We start from the raw sequence: 19,500 nt of genomic DNA, 5'->3' as shown, positions 1-19,500 counted from the left end.
AAACTTTTTTTTTCTTTTGGGAAATACGTGATAAACTTGATGGGTCTTGCGGAACCTCTAAATGTCATAATCAAACACAATTATTTCTTTATTTATTCGAACAATTTTGGGGGCGATATTCATGAAAATTCAAAGGAAACAAAATTGTAACACACTAAATTTCCTATAACTCTCAAATTGACAATATTTAAATAGATTAAATAAATATAAAAAGAGATAAACAAGATATTCACTCTTGAGTAAATTCCTAATCGAAATATCAATTAAAAATGCGATATATTTCATATATATTTATTTACTCAAAAATAAAATGTGTATAAGAAATATTTGTTTACATTTATTGACTATAAATTAGAAACGCAACCAATATTAGCTAGTGACATCAATATACAGTATTTACATTATAGTTTTATACAAAAGATTATTATGATCAAGTCTTTGGTGTGATAATTGAGACTATGTTGTTTAATATTGGCTAATTTTTTATACTAGTGTACTAGATTCTTTCCTATCGACAATTACGTGAAACATAAAAAAAATTTGTTTTTGAAATAGTAATCCAAAGAATTATTTATATGACAAATACTTAATGTATGCAAAGCTTATATCTTAAATTTTCGTAGAGGAAAAGAAGATAGTCTCATCGCTTAGCCTATTCCACTAAAAATCAATAGAAATATGACTGGTCTATCGATTTTGTCATCTTTTCGAATTCGATTTTATAAAACGTTTCCATGCTTTAAATAATATAAATTAAATCATAGACGAATTACAAACTAGCTACATTGTTACGAACTGAAAGTAACATATTCTCACATTCATCAGTTTCTACAAATGTATCGATAAACATATACTTTACTCACAAATCTCTACTCTCTGAAGATTCAGCAATAAATATGAACATTAAATCAATAGTTCAGTTCCTTTTCAAATATATATAAATAATTTCAAAAACGTGAGTAATCGAGGTAGGATTAAAACATAACTCTGTTTCTACTTCTGAAATGTTAAACATTTCATATTGAAGAGAACTCTGGCATGTTTCAAAAATTGATAAATAGATTTCACATCTGCCTATTTTTTCCAGTAAAGAAATAATTCACATCGAACCAATGCACTACCACCGATGGATAGTATCAAACCACTACCAGAGTGATCTATAAAAAATTGTCTTTGACTTTGAAAGGTTCAGATTATAAAATCATATTGTTTAATCCGTTGTAAAGCTTATTGAATTATGCATTAATTCTTTTATATCTTGAATTATCATGTGAGCGAGACAAGAATAAAATTCCAGTTAAGGAATTTTGTAGTTCAACTTCAACTCTTGGCAGAAACTATGAAAATGAATTTATTAATTTCATATCTCACAAAAGTAATCTATAGGATTTTACCTTTCACTTGAGCCAATAAACTTTGCAAAATCTTCAAGCTATCACCTTACAAAGTCAGGGATAATTTTGAATAGATCACCCGAGTAGTGGTCTAATATTATGCGTCGGTAGCCCGCTGGAACATATTTTTATCCTTTATGCGCAATTTCACAAAACTCAACACTCTTTATCTTTTTACACATTTATATTTATGCATTTGTATTTTTTTATGCTCTCGCAACCGCGTAACCGTGCCGTTTACGAGTACCGTTGGGGTATAACTATAGACCCTCTGAAATTCTCTTTAAATTGAATTGTAAATTTCGCAAAAATATTCAAATATCCCAGCCCTCCATAAAATCAATCGATTATTTAGCATTCGCTTTTTCTTTGAACAGACAATTCCGATGATGCGACGACCATCCACTCATTGTTGTCCGATCGGAACCACGTAAGCCCGAGGGAATACCTGCCATTGAGATTCGCATGTTGACAATGACTGAACCACCATCCACCATGGTAATTGGCAGCGCAATCACTCGGACTGATGTCCATGTCTCTGTCCTTTGCACTGAATGCCATTCCATTTTGATAGGACATAGCATCAGTGGCATTTCCTGAATAACCAGAAACTCTTAGTTTGTATCCTGTTTCTTCAGAATCGATCATGAAGTACTCGTAATCTGCTTGCCAGTAGGTACCATAGATATCAATTAAATCGATTTTCAATCGGGTGCAATTGTCCCTCGTGAGTCTGTGCAAGGCCTCATTTCCGGCCCAAAACTCGTTGACTGGTGAACCAAAACCGGTGGCGTAATCATTCCAGGTGCGATCGAAGTCGATAGTACCGTCTGTCCTCCTTCCCACTACTATCCAGCCTTTTCTACAAGAGGCTAGCAGCGGAGCACCTGGTCCAGGTGCTAATAGAGTCAGACCGTCTCTTTCTTCGCAGTTGCCAGGGAGAGCGTCAATCATCGATCTGCAACATCAAACAGATTTTTATTAATGATAATAATAGGGGTTCCACCTAATCGGAAAAACGGGAATTACTCCCGAATGTTCTAATATGCAAATTAAAAGTGGTTTCTTATATTTTATTACTCTAATTCTAAGTTATAACAGGAATTATGTAAAAAAATAATAATTCCCACTTGGAATAACTGATACAAATTAACAAGCTGATTTGCTTAAACAATTTATTATTTTTTATAACTATCTTCTCTTAAAGAAGCAAAAACAAGGGAAAGAATAGTTAATAGTAGGTGGAATGTGGGGTCTGCAAATAACCTGTAAAAATGTTGTGTTGAATAACCAAAAAGTCTAAAATAGTCCCCCTGAACTGAAAAGTTGAAAGCAAGTTGTAAATTTAAAAAAAAACATGACCTAAAAGTATGTACTAAAAGAAACAAAAACATCTTTTTTCCTTTGAACTTCATAGCGCTTGACAAACCTCTAAATATCATTTGTTTGTAGATTAAAAAAAAATGTCCAATGCGTTTTTGAACCACCCTAGTGGACACCCTAATCATGAGCTTTAATGCAAGACAAAAATTGGAAATCGGAAATTCACTATGTAAAAAATGATCACTCGCCTGTACTGATCTTCCACATGTTCCAATTCCTTCGTAATGTTGGTTGCCTTATCCATCGACTTGACCAAATCTAGTCTCTGAAGTGTAGAATTCAAATTCGAAATTGCCACCTGTTGCTGATCATCTTTCTCCTGTAACTTTGAAGCACTGACGCTCAACGCCTGAACAGCCTTCCTCAAATTTCCCAATTCTTCCCTTGTCAACGATAATTCTGCAGCCTTTCTTGCAGCATTCACATCCAAACGAGCCAATTCCCTTTTATTATCTGACTGATTCGACTCAAATTTCTCTTCGAGAGTCTGAACAGACTCAAAAAGTTGAACCATTGACTCACTCAGCTTCCTGGTTTCAATTACATCCTGACTCACATTGAAGACCCTTCGTGAAAGATCCTGTTGAAGGCTTTCCAATTTTTCAATTCGATTAGACAAATCTTCCTGGTCCTCGAAAACCACTCTCTTTTCGACTACGGATTTCTTCCTGGCAACAATGGCAATTTTGTGTTCCAAATTACCAAGTCGCTCTTCAACGTGACGCATCAAAGTTGGCAATCTGGAATAGGAGTGACGTGTATGATGGCCTGAGCGTTTTGGTTCAATTTGAATTTCGTTGCGAGATAATTGATGATGGTTAAGTTTGTGTTCTGATGAACTGGAATCGCACTTCGTTGATCTGAACTCGATCTGCATTGTGCTCAACTGAAACAATAGACATTTTTCTGTCAGATATATAGTTTGTAAAACCTAATTCTATAGATAAAACAGGGATCGAATCCATTTCAAATCAGGTCAGCGACGAAATATGCTGGTTTTCAGAGGAAACTAGGCGACACGTATTTTGTTGGGCAGTCCACGACTGGATCTCACCTGCTTCAGGAGGAGATCATACGTACGGTCCGGGTTTGGTGGACCCCTCGTGGTGACGAGAGGCAGTTCCCACCACCATCGAACTATTACTCCTCTAATCTAGTCCTTAATCGGGTAAACCTATATCCATGAAGTACACTGGAGTTCCGCTTTACCGAATCCCAATATAATGGATAAGGAGACGAGAGAGTGGCACTTGCAAAGTCAGCGGAGTTATGCAGTTTACGGTTCGGCACAATAAGAAGCTACAAGCAAGAAGGAAAAGAAGAACGGTTTGGAGAGTCCCGATTTACGTGAAGGTCATTGAGTGTACCTCCGAAACGCCCGGTAAAGCGGATCTCGAGTGTAGTTGACTTATGAAACTATAATTAGCTTGTGCATGTTTCAGATTGAGAGGTTCAAAGGTATAATAGTTCATAAGTAAGGTGATTTCTTAAAAACAAGGCTATTATTAACTCACAGTAACAGAGAAATTTCTAAGAAGTAACGAGTATTTGAATTTCAACTTCTATTTTTTTAAATAAGTAAGATTTTTTAAAATAAACCACACTTATATAATATTCTTTTTCGTTGAAAATTCACATGTTCGGTAGCAAATTTTAATATTTTGTTGAAAATAAATTTATGTAGATGAAAATTAATTTTTAAATGAAAATGTATCTATTCATCATAAACATCATTTTTATAGTTAAAAATTAATTTGTTTGATTGAAAATTTAATTATTTTTTTGGAAATTCATATTTTTTTGCTTGAAATTTTACCTTTTTTAGTTGAAAAGTCATGTATTTTGTTGAGAATTCAACTAATTAATTGAAAAAAAGTTTTGTTCAAAATTGATCTATTTTGTTGAAAATAAAATTGATTTTTTAACTGAAAATGTAGCTATACATTATAAACATCATCTTTTTATTTAAATAATTTCTTTAGTTACAAAATTTAACTATTTTGTTGAGAATTGATGCTGTTTTTTCTGGTAGAATTTTTAGAACGAAGTTCTTTATTTTCTTTTTTTAATTGTAACTATTCTTTGTTTGTTTGATTTTTTTTAGTTGAAAGTTCAGATATTTTGTTGAAAATTCAACTATTTGTCTAAAAACTCATTTTTGGTAGAAGGGTCATCATTTTAGTAATTAAAAAAAATATTAACCTCATTTCAAAAATGAACTTATATTCAGATTTGAATCTAAATTCAGCAAAAATTTGTCGGAATTTAAAAAGTTAAATATCTGAATTTCCGAATTTAATCAAATAATAGTTTAAAATCAAATTAATTTTACTTTAATCCAGATAAATTTTTGCTTAATTTAAGACGTGATCTCTGGATTGAGCTTGCAACTTGTAACATGTTTCAAGCATCCATATATTATTTAAAACAATCAAATCTATTGAGAAAACATTTAAATCATTTGTTTTAATAAGGATTTTAATTTTTGTCTGAAAATATGTTTAGTTATCTGTTATATGCATTGTGCTTGAAAGGCATATCCATTTTACATGCGAGCACTGAGCAACTGATCTCATGTTAACCACACTAAGTTCACATTCTTGTGCATTTTGCGATAAATTGATATTTATAATGCAACCCGAGTTGCCCTCAGTAATGCACATGGGGTAGGTATAATTTGTCCATTGTACCGGAAGATGTGGGGACACAGAAAGCTGAAATACCTAAGGTTTCCCTGGATAAAAGTATTATGTTAGCTGGATTAACGTTTTTAGCGAACACACTAGATTCGAACAGTAGAATCTTTTTATTTTAGGTTTTCAGGCACCTTTTTAATATTTAAAACAAAATATATATTTTGTATTTCAAGTCTAAGTCTTTTTATAAATTTATTCATTTGTTACTTTCCGATTTTGTGTCATACCTAATTATTAAATTATTTGACTAAGTAAAAGATACAAGCATTCGTAAATTACAAATATTTATCTCTGAATAGTTTTTAAGGGCTGGAGAGTATTATGTTAAAATTCGGATAAAATTTAGAAAAGGGGATGGACTAGTCGTCCCGAAAATTCGGAACGAGACACTTCAGAATTTTTAACCAAATAGTTGCATTTTCAAATAAAAAAAGATACATTTTCAATTAAGAAAATTACTTTTTACCCCCAAAAGTACACAAATTTTCAACAACAAAAATAGTTGAATTTTCAACCAAAGAGATAAGTTTTCAACTTAAATTAAGAATCTTCAAAATAAAATATATATTTTCAAAAAAATTATTAAGATTCTTCATTAAGTATCAAGCAAGTACTTGAATTATCTACAAGAAATTGACGATCACAAAACTCTTCAATTTTTAACCAAGTAATTGAATTTTCGAACAAAATAAATCGAATTCCAGCAAAAAGATTAATTTTCAAGAAAGATTTAATTTTGTACCAATAAAGACAAATTATTAACAAAAGGCATGGATTTGAAACCAAATCGTTAAAATTTTAACTAAGAAAGATACGTTTTCAACTAAAAAAAAAACACACATTCTCAACCAAAAATGTAATAGTCCAATTTTAGGTTGAAAACCTTAATATCCAACAAAAAGAAACAACCAATTTTCTTCGAATTAGATGGATTCTGCACTAAATAGTTGTATTTTTAACCAAAAACATGAATTTTCAGCGAAATAATTGAATTCTCAACGGAAAAATAACAAATTTTCAACCAAAAAGATAAAATTTTAATTAAAAAGATAAATGTATACAACAAGAATGGAATAGTTAAATTATTAGTTACAAAAATTTAGTTGCAATTTAAAAAAGGGCGATTTTCCATCCTAAAATAAATGTTTTCATACAAGAAAAATTACCAAATCTAACAGTTCAATTTTCCGTTGAAAAATTTAATTTCCAAACAACAAAGAAAACGAATTTTCATAAAGTTCGATTAATGTTTTACAAAATAGTTATATTTTCAACCAAAACATGAATTTTCGCCCAAAAAATAACGATTTTTCAAACAAATACATGAATTTTCAACGGGAACTGGATTATCAGAATTACAAGTGGATTACGCTAGATTACTCGAATTACATCGCATTATCAGTGCGAATGACCAAGCGGTCCGGTTACCGGTCTCGGGAAGAATTGCGGTTTTAAGCCATTTTAGTGGGAGGTTTGACGCCGAATATCTCTCTTCAAACTCGACAGTCGGAAAACCGGCTGAACTCGAGAGATGTTTTACTGTAGTTTTTCACTTCCCTGGCCGAACGGCCAGGACAATGGGAGTGCTTCTAATAAAGTCGGATGCAGCCGCATGTTATCAATGATTGTGATTATATTCATACATTTGTGAGCTCACATTAGTGAAAACAAATTTTCACAGGCCCACACCTAGTGAAGTAGAGTTGTCTGGCGGTACAGGTACTCAAGCTAAAGGATTTAAATGATACTTCAAAAGTGAGGAAGACCAGTACAGTAGGTTGTACAACAGTTTATACCGTTTGGCGGTATATGTTATCTTGCGAAAGGTTTTTTATGATGCTTTAGCAGTAAAGAAGACTCATGAGCAGGCCTCTGTTTCACGGAGGTTATCAAATAAAAGGCATAGTACAATGGATTATACAATAGGTTATGCCGTCTGGCGGTATATGCGCCCTTGCTAAAGGACTTCAATTATTATACTTTGGCATTGAGGAATACCTGTGAGTAGGCCTTAGATCGGGGTTTGTAAATAAAAGACATAGTACAATAGTTTATACCTCAGTGCTACGGTACTTAATTGAACCAGCCTAGTTTCGACAATAACAATAACAATGATGATAATAATAATAATATGAAGTTGGATAAAAAATATCCCTGGGATTTACTGTAAAAGTAATGTTATAATGTGTAGAAAAGATGTATATTATACTGAACGAAGTCAAGTAAAATGGTAAATTAAGCGAGTGATAGGTGCGTAGGGAAACGCCAGGTGCAACGGGCCAGGAGATGGGGTGGAGGTGGAGGGTTTGGATGGCCATGGCTCGTGAGGTAATACCGTATCGCAATAATATATAGCCGCCTCTAAGGGCCTCAACAAGAGGGAACGAGATGGAAAGAGAAAAATAGTGGGGGCTGAATGGAACGAGGGGCAAAGTGGGGATACTTGCGGCAGCTGCTAGCCGCCAAAACGACAAACAGATATTAACACGGTTGCCCGCTTGCTGCCTTCTGCCCGCAGGTGCAAGCTCTCAAATGGAAATACGTAAATGCATATGAAATACTGTGCCAGGGGCGCATTTCTGCCCGCATCCTCTTCAACTCAATCCTACATTTCACCATTTTTTTTAAATACAATCTTAAGAAAGCTCTTCAAGTTTTATTTAAGTTGCCAGTTACAGTAAAACATTTCATAAATAGGTTTTGCACAGTAATCTGAAATATATATTTTAAAAGATGCACTAAATAAGACTTAAAATAAATTCCGTGAAAGAGATAATTAATTTTAAAAAAAGGTTTTGGGTGAGCCGATTCCCCTCACACGTGCCGCTTAACCCCGATTAATGATGCTACAAATAATTCAATTTTGAATGAATTTACTTGTTCAAATCGGAAAGCATTTTTAAATTGAAACATCAATGATAGTTGTAAATGCTTTTTCGGAATTTTTCAATTTGACGGCCTCAAATCTAAAATTGTTTGATTTTCCAAGATTCAGCAATTTAATAATCAGCGATTTAGAATCCATAATATATACCCTTCCATCCGAAAAAGCGAATGACATACGACGCAGGACGGCCAACATTTTACACCAAGCTCAAGTTCCCTCCTCAAACTTAACAAAACAGGAGAAAACCGCAATTAAAGAACTCAATCAAAATAAAGATATTATAATATTACCCACAGACAAAGGCAGCACAGCAGTAATAATGAATAAAGAAGACTATAAGAACAAAATCATGGACCTTTCAACTGGCGATACATCCAAAAAATTTAAAATGGACTCCACAAAAACAATAGTCAGTAAAACAAAAACTCTTCTCAAAGACTCTAAACTTGACAGCCGAACAATATCTAACTTAATACCTACTAATCCCATCTCTCCAAGACTTTACGAGCTCCCAAAAATCCACAAAGAGAACATTCCACTCAGTCCGATCGTCAGCGCAATAAACTCACCAACTTATAACCTAGCACGCTTCCTCGCTGCAAAACTAAATCCTTTTACAGCAAACTCCATCACTCACGTCCAAAACTCATTTGACTTTATTAAAAAAATACAACAGATTCACATTCAACCCCAAGAAAGCCCACGCATACAAACAGATACCTACATGCCTTCTCCCACCATCACCCATCTCAAAAACAATCGGTCATCAACTCCCTTGTATACAGAGCTGTCTCCATTACAGATAAAGATAACTTACAAAAGGAATTATAAAACTTTAAACAAATCCTAATACAGAACGATTACACAAACAAACAAATCGATAAAGCAATAAGAAAACACACTCAAAAAAGCAAGTCAACACAACCTACGAAAGAAAGAGAGAGAAAAATGACCACCACCCTACCCTACATCCAAGGTGTCATAGAACAAATAGGAAGAATTCTCAATAAACACAACATCCAAACCATATTTAAAGTACTTGCGATAATAGGACAACTACTAAATAACCCTAAAGATAAAAAGGCACCCCTCAGTGATCTAGGAGTATATGAAATCCCTTGTCCTTGTGGCAAAGTCTATATTGGAGAGACCGGGAGAGCGATGAGCCAGCGTATTAAGGAACATGAGAGTAAAGCCAGGCTAAAACATTTCACGCAATCAGCACTAGCTGAACATCATATCGAAACAGGACATAACATTTTATTTGATGAAACAACAGTCATTGAAAAAACGCACAACAAATTTCCAAGAAAACATAGAGAAGCAATCGAAATCTTAAACCACCCTAATAACATCAATAGGGACAATGGATATAATACCAAACCGATTTGGCTTTCCGTTCTCTCGGATTTTTTAAAAAGACTTGATTGGCCAATCAAGTTCAACCAGTTCCTCACGGTGGGGCGCTCTGGCCAATCACAGGGATCGTAGAGAGTATACCTAAGAACAACATGACCTGATACCTCAGTTTCAGGTCAGCCCTGAAGATGTGAACTGCAATGTTCACGAAACGTCGCCCTAGGCAAACAATTCATAGTTTTTTACACGAGTGAAGCCAGAAATATCTCTTTTTATCAAAATGAATCATCGTGAAAGCATAAAATCTATTATTCCAAGTTCCAGTTCTTAAATAATAAAATAGTTAAATTTCTGAATAAATCAGTATTAAATTGTTAATTTGGAATATTTTTTTCAGCATTTTTTTATTTGGAGGGCCCAACATTTACAACTGTTCACTTTTGTTGATTGGAATTTGAACTTTTCGATTTGTAAGATACTTAATGATTAAATATTTTTCGCTCTCAAACTTTCATTTAGAAAGCGTAAAATTTGCAAACGTTCACACGAACTCGAGAACATATAATTATTAAACTTTAAATTTACAATGTTCAATTACTTCAATTTCAAGTCATTAACACTAAGCTATACGATTATGAAATACTATCTTCATTTAAAAGCAAAAACTTAAAATTGTGAAAAATTGAAATAGCAGATCTTGCACCTATTTAAGAAAATCAACATAATGTAAAAACATTTGAAATCGATAGAAATCCCTCGGAATCCTATAGTTTTTTTTGAAATCTTATAAACCCCTTATGTCTGACAAAATCCCTGAAGTTTGAAGAAATCTCTAGAAGTCCTTTAAAATTTATTTGATTAATTGTATTTCCTAAAGTTCTCCAGATATCCATTGTAATCCCTTGAAATGTTTTAAATGCCATTGATACCCTGCATAACCTTTAAAAAACCTTCTGAATATTCAGATATCCTATGAAATTGTTTAAAAAATTGTTTAATCTCTTCAAATTCTTTAGAATCATTTAAAATTCTCTTTAAAACTCTTTAGAATCTCAAGGGTTTTCTTGGAGGGAAATTCTTTAAAAACCTTCGAAATCCCTTGAAATCGATAAAAATCCTTTAAATCTCGTTTAAGCACTAGGGATTTCGCAAAAATCAAATAAAATCCCGTGGAATATCACGAAATCTTTAACCTCAATAAAAATCTGTAATCCCCTGAAATGCCTTCAAATATTTCAAAATACCTTACAAGCTTTGAAATCAGTTAAAATATGCTAAAATCTATTAAAAATCATTGAATTCTGTTGAAATCCTTTAAAAAATTCTGCATTTTCTTTGCAAATGGATGTAAATCTATAGAAATACTTTAAAATATCTTGTAGAATCATTGGAAACTGTTAATTTCTTTTGACATTCTATGAATCCCTAAAATACTTAAAACTTAATTGAAATCCTTTGAAAATTTGAAAATACTGTAAAAATGTCTTGTTACCTTTAATATCTTTTGAGAATTCCTTTGAAATTGTTTAAAGCTTTCAAATCTTCTGACGCCCGAACAAATTCCTTGAAATCCTTAGAAATCTTTTGAAATCGTTGAAATATGTTAATATCTAAAATATTCTTTTCAAATCCCTTGAATTTTCTTGAAATCCTTTAAAAAATTTATTTAAATTTTTTTAATCCTATACGATCGTGTAGATCTGGAAAAATCCCTCGGAATACTTTGAAATTCCGTTAAATATCGAGATATTTATAATATCTCTTAAAATGTCTACAAAGAATGATACAATTTTGAAATCCTCTGCAATCAAACTTCTTGAAATCATCTAAAATCCTTCTAAATCTTTAAAAAAAGATCTAAAATTAGTTGGAATCGTTAATAATATTCATAAATAAACATTCCAATCCGTTTTGCAGTCGCAATTTTGGGGACAAAACAAGTGAGGCCTCCGAATGCTCGGCATTGGAAACGATCCGGCGATTACGATATACTTTCCAGAAAACGTGAGCAGATGCACCTGTCTGCACCTTGATTGCAGTATGCAGTCCCTCCCTCGTTAGGCTGCGGCGCGTTTAGCAAAAGGAAACGATTTCTTTTTTCTCTGAATATATATCCATATGTTATAATAATCGAGTCTGGTGTTTCTCCTAAATCAGAACCCTACTGAAAATTCTGACTTTGTATAAAACGTCGGATGGTAAATAACTTCGTAAAAAGATCATTATTTTAAATAACTGCTCAACAGTGAAAAACGTGAAAGTGTTTTCAGGTCTCTAGGAGCTTTTTCTTAAGTAAAGATACTGTTCTAAATAAGAAAAAAATACTATTTACACCATATTTTTGTTTTGAGTCATTGAACTCTATACACCCCACGCTATTTATTATAAGTTTAAATTGTGAGAATTTTGAGGAGGGAAATTCACATTCAGTTTTTAGAAAAAAGGACAGAAAATCATTCTATAATGCTTGGGTGAAAAAAAAGGTTATCATTTCCATAAACTGACATACAATACTTTTCAAAAAGTCTTCTCCGCCTCTCTGTTATAAATTCTGAAACGATACGCCCTACATTCCTTACAGAGAATTTTTACATAAATCTGAAAGGTATTTCAGATATTTGTTTTAAGCTTGAATTGAAATTTCAATATTTCAAAAACCAATAACATACATTTTAGCTCAGAGTACGAGGTATTACGGTTATAACGTACAATAATTTAACGTTGTGACAATTCCAGCATTATGACGATCGCATTTTTCAAACTAGAAATTCCACTTAATATCGAAACTGACGCAGGGTGGCCGTTTTAATCAAGAAACAGAATTCCTGATTCACAAAAAATATTTTTCGCAGTTGAAATTAAAAAATTCTAATTTTAAAAACAAAAAATTTTTTTATTTGAAGAAATCAAAAGTGAACTGCAAATTAAAGCACTTCTAGTAAAACTTTTAAAATTAAAGTTTCAAATTTTTCTCCTATACAACTCAACGAAAATCCTAAAGTAAAAAACTTCCTCTTTATATTAAAAAACTGAAAATCGAAATTTCCTCCCTTTCAACTTAATAAAAACATTAAAAATTACCTTCTTATTCAGAAGAAAAGATTGAAAATAAAAAGTACCCGAATTCAAGTAGATAAAAGTGCTAAAAAGAAAAAAGGGCATCTTAAAATTCAGATATAAAAAATAAATAAAATTTTTGCGCTTCCAACTTTATAAAAATCGTACAAATTAAAAAATTCCTCTTCAAATTCAGATTTTTGGTAACAAATATGTGCTCTCATCCAACTCAATAAAAATGTTAAAAATTGCCCTTTTCGAATTCATAAAATGATTAAAATCAACATTTCCAATTTAATAAAAATTTCAAAAAAATAAAAACTTCCCTATGCAAATGCAATAAACATTGGAAATAAAAATGTCCTTGTTTTACATTCAATATACGTGTAAAAAACAAAAAGTTTCTCTAGCAATGGTGACAAAAATTAAATACCAATATTTCTTCGCGTTCATTTAAAATTAGAATGGTGGAATTCAAAAAATGTTTTGCACATAAATCGTTTAAAGTTCAATTTTTTAAATTTCAAGTCGTTTAAAATTAATAATTGTTCAATTGTTATTTATTATTAAATTTATTATTAAAATTCAACACTTTTATTTTCAAATAATTTTCTTTTTAAATAGAACAGGCAAAATTGGAACGTTCAAAGTTTAAATTCAGTTTCAAATTGTTTAAGTTTGAATATTTAATTTGTATTTGTAATTCAACGGGTTAAAAATTAAATATTTCAGACTTAAACAATATTCAAAAAAGACTTGAAATTGAATATAAGCGTTGTAAGCGCATTGTAAACTGAATGATTTCATAATTTAAAAAGTGAGCATTTGATCTTAACATTAAAAAAAACTGAAATCGAATTTCTTTTAAATAGCTATATCATGTGATATTTCAAATGATTTGATAGATTTTTTCTTCTAAAAATGTGTAATGGTAAAAAATAAATTGACTGTCATTTTTCGGTTTCCGAAAATTCCAGGGCACTTCCCGGGTTTCCGGCCCAGTGGCAACAAGTGCAGGGGCTTGCTCTTGATCAAACTTGAATTTACTTCCGCTCTAAAAAATACAATATAATAGGTGGTGTCCTTGCGGGCTTAAAAATTATTAGCGAATACAATGTTGTCTGACAAAGAACATTTGAGACATTGCATTCTTGTTGCATTCCAATTGAAAAAAATGCAGCTGAAGCGACCGAAATGATTTGGTCAGCCTTAGGAGAAGGTGCGGTCATACGTAAAATGTGAAAAAAGTGGTTTCAGAAATTTCACCATGGTGACTTTTTAATTGGAACGCATAAAAAGAATGCGATATCTCAAATGCTCTTCTTCGGACGCCATTTCAATCAATAATGATTTTTAAGATCTAGTCCGCAGGGTCGCCACCTATTCGATTGTATTTTGTAATTTAAGGTTCGCTTTTTAAAACTACCTTAGAACGAAAAAAAAATCAAGTTTTATCAAGAGTTACAATACATCAAACTACCCTCCCACTTTATAGGGGGAGCAAATGAACCACCCAGTTATATGGAGTATGCTCCTCGGGCGGTCACCCTGTGATGGAATAAACATGATTGTTTAAAATAAATATTAAAATGTACACACCTGACTACTGACATCAGCACAGGTTCTTGATAATTGGCTGACTCTTTCCTTGACAGCCGCAATGTCCATTCGAGTGGTCCCCAAGGAGGCCTCCAACCTGGACATCCTGCCACCCAAATCCCTGATTCCACGACCAACCTCAGCGACATCGCCTCTTAGAAGTGCGATTTCACTCATCGTCCTGGATCTATCGGCAAGTTCCTCACTAGCATTCCTAGCTTTGAGGACCTCTGCCAATTCGCTCTGCAATTCCGTCACGGCGCTGCCCAGCCATCGGACCCTCAATCTTTCGTTCTTCGCTTCGTTGCTACTTCCGCCCCGCAGGATATTCACTTCCTTTCTAAGGGTAAAAAGGGGACAAATAAATAAGTTGCTCCCTCAGCACGCGACTATATTCACTATATACACTATGATCTACAGTATATATAATGAAGGTTGGCCTGCGGCTTTCCGCAAGCGGCCCCTGCCCTACTTTAACTTTTCTAAGGCCCCGGGGCATAATAACCTCCTCACCCCACATTTCCGTACGCGGGTTCTAAACCCTCCCATTTCAAAGCTACAGGATATTATGTGAGTGTAATTATTAACCGGAAGAAAAAACTGATTTTGAATGAAAGTTGGGGGGTACTTGTTTGAATGAAAAAATTAGTATTCAATATTAGATTATATTGGTATTATTACGTTTGCTGGAATTGCTATCGGCTTCGAAAATATAAAACAGAGGATTATTGGAAAGATTAGTGGGAATTATGTTCAGGGTGTCCAATAATTTTTGTCCACAAAAACAAAACTCATTCAACGAAAAATTTTCCTATGGGTCATTTTATATATTGCGATATCTAGAAACATTCAAACAAAATAATATTTGTGTAATTTACACAATTATTCTTTTTATAATTAGATTAAAATTGCCTCACACATTTCGCTACAGGATGTTCGCCCTCTTCAGTTAATTATACAGACATTTTTTACACATAATGTAAGAAATACACAAAAATTTGAATGTCTTACTCATTAGTTGTTATTTTTTTATAAACATACTTTTGGTTAACTATTTGTTTAAAAATTTCGAAAACCTTACAGGTTTCAAATCGTTTTTTAATCTTTTGAAAAATTCTAAATTCTATCTCCTTCTTTGAAAATGTAGGAAATTACTTGAAATGTTTCAAAATTTTTTTCAATTTTCTCTTAGAATTATTTTTTCAAAATAAAACGAAATTTTCCCAAGAATCCTAATTTCCTTAACTGAAACTATAAATTCACAACAAAAGAGTTCATTTCAAACCAAAATAGTTGAAACTTAAACCAAATAGATGCATTTTTAACTAAAATAAAAACTTTTTGTGAAAAATAATTGATTTTTAGTGAAATTAGTGTAACTTTTAATAAAATAGTTGAACTTTTAACCAAAAAACATTAATTTTTTCGGTCAAGTTTGAATTAAAGACATGAATTTTCAACTAAAAAAGATAACTTTTCACCCAAAAATGAAATAATTAAAGTTTCAGTTTTAAAAAATGAACAATTTTTAAACAAAACAAAAAAAAACGAATTTTAAAGAAAAGAGTTACATTTTTTTAAACAATTTTAACATATTAAAGTTGAATTCAGCCAGAAAATATGCAGACAAGAATTTTTAAACACCTTCTAAACTGACTCGGAATATTGAATTCGTATTCCCGGTTAATTTCTATCACAGAGATATTCATCTAAATGAAAAAAGGTAAATTTAGCAATAAGTCAAGTCTAAAAATAAAAGGGACTTTAAGATTTAAAACAAGTTCTGTTAATTCCAGATGATACACATGGAGTCAATTTAAATTTGTGGGAAATTATTCTGTTGAATTCATCCTTATTTTATTTAATGTAATTTTGTTATCCTATTTTCTTTATTTTTTATAAATATTTAAAAATTTTGTCGACTTTTTTCTTACAAAACGAGTGTGATACAGAATCGTTAATTTATAGTAAATTTAGAAAAAACAATTACAGAACATCTGAAAACTGATTTTAGACGATCAAAATTGATAAAAATACTATTTTAGATCACTAAGCAATTTTCGAAATATGTAAAAAAACAAGGACAAATTTTTAGTTTTCACCATGGAAAATAAATACTAAAAGAGAAAACGGATAAAGACAGTTGTCAAGTGTTGACTGTACTAAACATTATCCTCTTCTTATTTACTTCAGGCAGTTTAAGAAAGTTGGATGCTATACTTATAATATATCAAGTAGTAACTGCAAGTAAAAGTAAGACCATCCTTTAAAAAATAATCTTCATACCTAAAACATTTACCCGACAAAATGATAAAATTTAAAATAATACATTAAATAAAAATGTTTAGTTAAAATTATTAAAATTTGTTGGAAAAAATTATAATCGCAATTAATTAAAAAAAATATACAGCAGTAAAAAAGTAATCAATTTTGGAAAATAAACCAAATTTCCTGACGTTATAGGGGATGGGAATATAAATGTATTATCGATTCAATGCATGCAGTGTAAAATACTGATGGTAAGGGAAACTACGGCTGATGAGCAGTGAGTATTCAAGTTTTTTATATAATGGAGTCGAAAGTAAAACCTGATGTGTATTTTAATTAATTTTTTAATTAAGGGTTTAATAATAATAAATTTAGTTGATATGTCAATATTGCATCGTAAATTAGTTTTCACGAAAAAGTGATCAGAATATAAATTTACCACCTAGTTCGTAGTTTGCAACTTAAAATAATTGAGTATAAAAATAACTAATTTAGAGCACAAATATCACAGAAAAAACAAAAGGTAAAAAGGGCTGCAGATAAAAATTCAGATGGTAACCTTGTCGTGAAACAAAAATGAGGATCGGTAATGGTAAAACAAAAATATAGTGATCTTTTATTTTCCACTTGCCGATCTTCAGTTTCTTGCATGCCGAGATTACCCCCAGCACTTTTACCTGAAACTCTTTTTACCTTTTGTTTTTTATGTGATTAAGGTAACAAATAATGAATAAAGGTTGCATATAAAAAAATTACTCGATGAAATTGATGATTTGGAAACTATATGATATTTCTTAGTATCTGACAGTGATTGCAACCGAATTGACTATGTTAGATGAGATTTTCGAAAACAAACAAATTTCAAGATATGTGACTAAGATAAAAAAATATGCGATATTTTAAAATTCAATTGTCAACTAAAAAGATGATGAATTTTCAACAGATTAACTTTAATCAAAAAGTTGAATTTTTTTAGCAAAAAGATTAAATTTCTATCAATAGAGATGAATTTTTTAACAAAAAACCCGAAGTTTCAATTTAAGACGATAAATATTCCATCAAAACTGAAATAATTAAATTTTAAATGAAAGATTGATTTTTGACAACAAAAAAATTTATTTTAAACAAAATAGTTACATTTCTCAACAAAAATATCAATCTTCAACCAAAAAAATTAATTTTCGATAAGGTAGTTAAACTTTCAACCAAGTAGGTATAGATTTTCAAATAAAAAAGACGAATTAAAAAAAGTTAGATCCTGAATTAGTATCGAATAATTTTCAACAAAGCAATTGTAGTTTTAACCAAAAGTTTTTTTTTTACATTGTTCAATTTTCATGAAAGTAATAAAAATTTTAACCAAATAATGATGTTTTCAGCCAAATAATACAATATTCATCCCAGTAATAAAATGTTTACCCGAAAAAGATGAATTCTCACCAAAAATATAATGGTAGACTATTCAACCAAAAAGAATTAGCTAAGGAATAAAGTTAGATTTTCTTGTTAGGCTCTATTAATATACAGTTCGAATTTAAGTGGAAACACGAGAAATGAGGGGAAAGAGTCGATTAGGAGAAAGACTGTGAAGCCTGCTATTAAGGAACAAAATTTGCGACTTTATAGACTTTTTGATTCTTGACTCAATAATTTTAAAGTGCGTTTGTCGAACTACGCAACATTTTAGACCCTAAACTGAAGTTTGTTTAAATAAAAAAGTAATAATTTTGAAACGATGGAAAGTTTAACCGAATCAACTTTTCTAAAGGTTAAATGTCTAAACAGTCAAACATATAAGTCTAATGCGTAGCATAATTTTTTGACTAATTTATCCAATTGCAGTAAAACATAAAAATACGAAAATACTGAATGATCTCTGATGTTTATTTGTCAGTATTATAAACAAAATCCAGAGCTTTTTCTGTATTATTATAAAGAAAAAAATACAAACCTTAAAAGCTTGACTTCATTCTTCAAAACAATAAGCTCCGTATTCTTCTCCATGGCCTTCTTCAAACTATCCTCAAGAGCGTTGTACTCTTCTTGTCGATGCTCGAGAAGTGCGGTAACTTGCTCCTGAAGAAGCTTGACAGTACTCGCCAGGTCATTTGAAGAAAAAGAATCATCGGCGAAAACGAATCCAAGGACAGTAATTGACACTAACCACAACAATTTCTCCATGATGATATGAAAAAGTTTATTTTTGATTCGAAAGCACTTATAAATAAAGCTGGCACGTGGTAGTCACGAGGGGTCTCATACAAACATAGTACGACAGTCGCGAAATAGTTTCATTGGCGATGCTTGAGCGCGGACTGCTGAAACTTGACTGGCAAAGAGCCGGACTGAGGTATGGGTTTATATCACTCCCGGTGGGACAAAGGGCCGGCTGGACCGAGGCACCTAACTGATGTGGAGCAGGTGTTTGCCGACACGAGGCCAGCAGGTATATTGTACTGAGCCCCCACGCGCCTACCCCGTGAGCTATGTAAGCGCCTGCTGCCGGCTGCGACTGCGGCTCATCTCAAACGAGCCCCTCTCTTACTTTTATTACTTGAGTCGTGTGCTGGTCGCGAGGACCAAAATCCAATCAAACCAAAATATTTTACTTCGGATTCCATGACATTGAAACAAATAATGGAACCACACACGCATAATTCTGGTTATTCCAACCATGTGGTATTGCTACAACCACACGGAATTATCAAGAACATGTGTTATCCGTAAAGTATCTTGAATCAAATTCCTAAATTATAGCCTTGTGTGGATGAATCTTTCACATCAAAGTTTTCATGATCCACCTATACTGGAATGGCTGTTATAATACAATGTAGAACCCTCCCTGTTGGAAGTAAAA

The 19,500-nt window shown here is 32.0% G+C and overlaps 1 protein-coding gene across 1 annotated transcript; it reads right to left on the bottom strand.

Moving 5' to 3' along the window:
- Positions 1-277: 277 nt before the first annotated feature.
- Positions 278-19,126, bottom strand: LOC117177039 (protein scabrous). Its single transcript, XM_033367503.1, has 4 exons — positions 18,595-19,126; positions 14,376-14,715; positions 2,966-3,663; positions 278-2,352 (listed from the first exon to the last, which is right to left on the bottom strand). The coding sequence occupies exons 1-4, from the start codon at positions 18,822-18,824 to the stop codon at positions 1,746-1,748; spliced, it is 1,875 nt and encodes a 624-aa protein (XP_033223394.1). The 5' UTR covers positions 18,825-19,126; the 3' UTR covers positions 278-1,745.
- Between the last annotated feature and the right edge of the window lie 374 nt (positions 19,127-19,500).

The sequence above is a fragment of the Belonocnema kinseyi genome, chromosome 7, assembly GCF_010883055.1.
Source record: "Belonocnema kinseyi isolate 2016_QV_RU_SX_M_011 chromosome 7, B_treatae_v1, whole genome shotgun sequence".
Classification (NCBI taxonomy): Eukaryota; Metazoa; Arthropoda; class Insecta; order Hymenoptera; family Cynipidae; genus Belonocnema; species Belonocnema kinseyi.
This window is presented reverse-complemented; position numbering and strand designations above follow the sequence as displayed.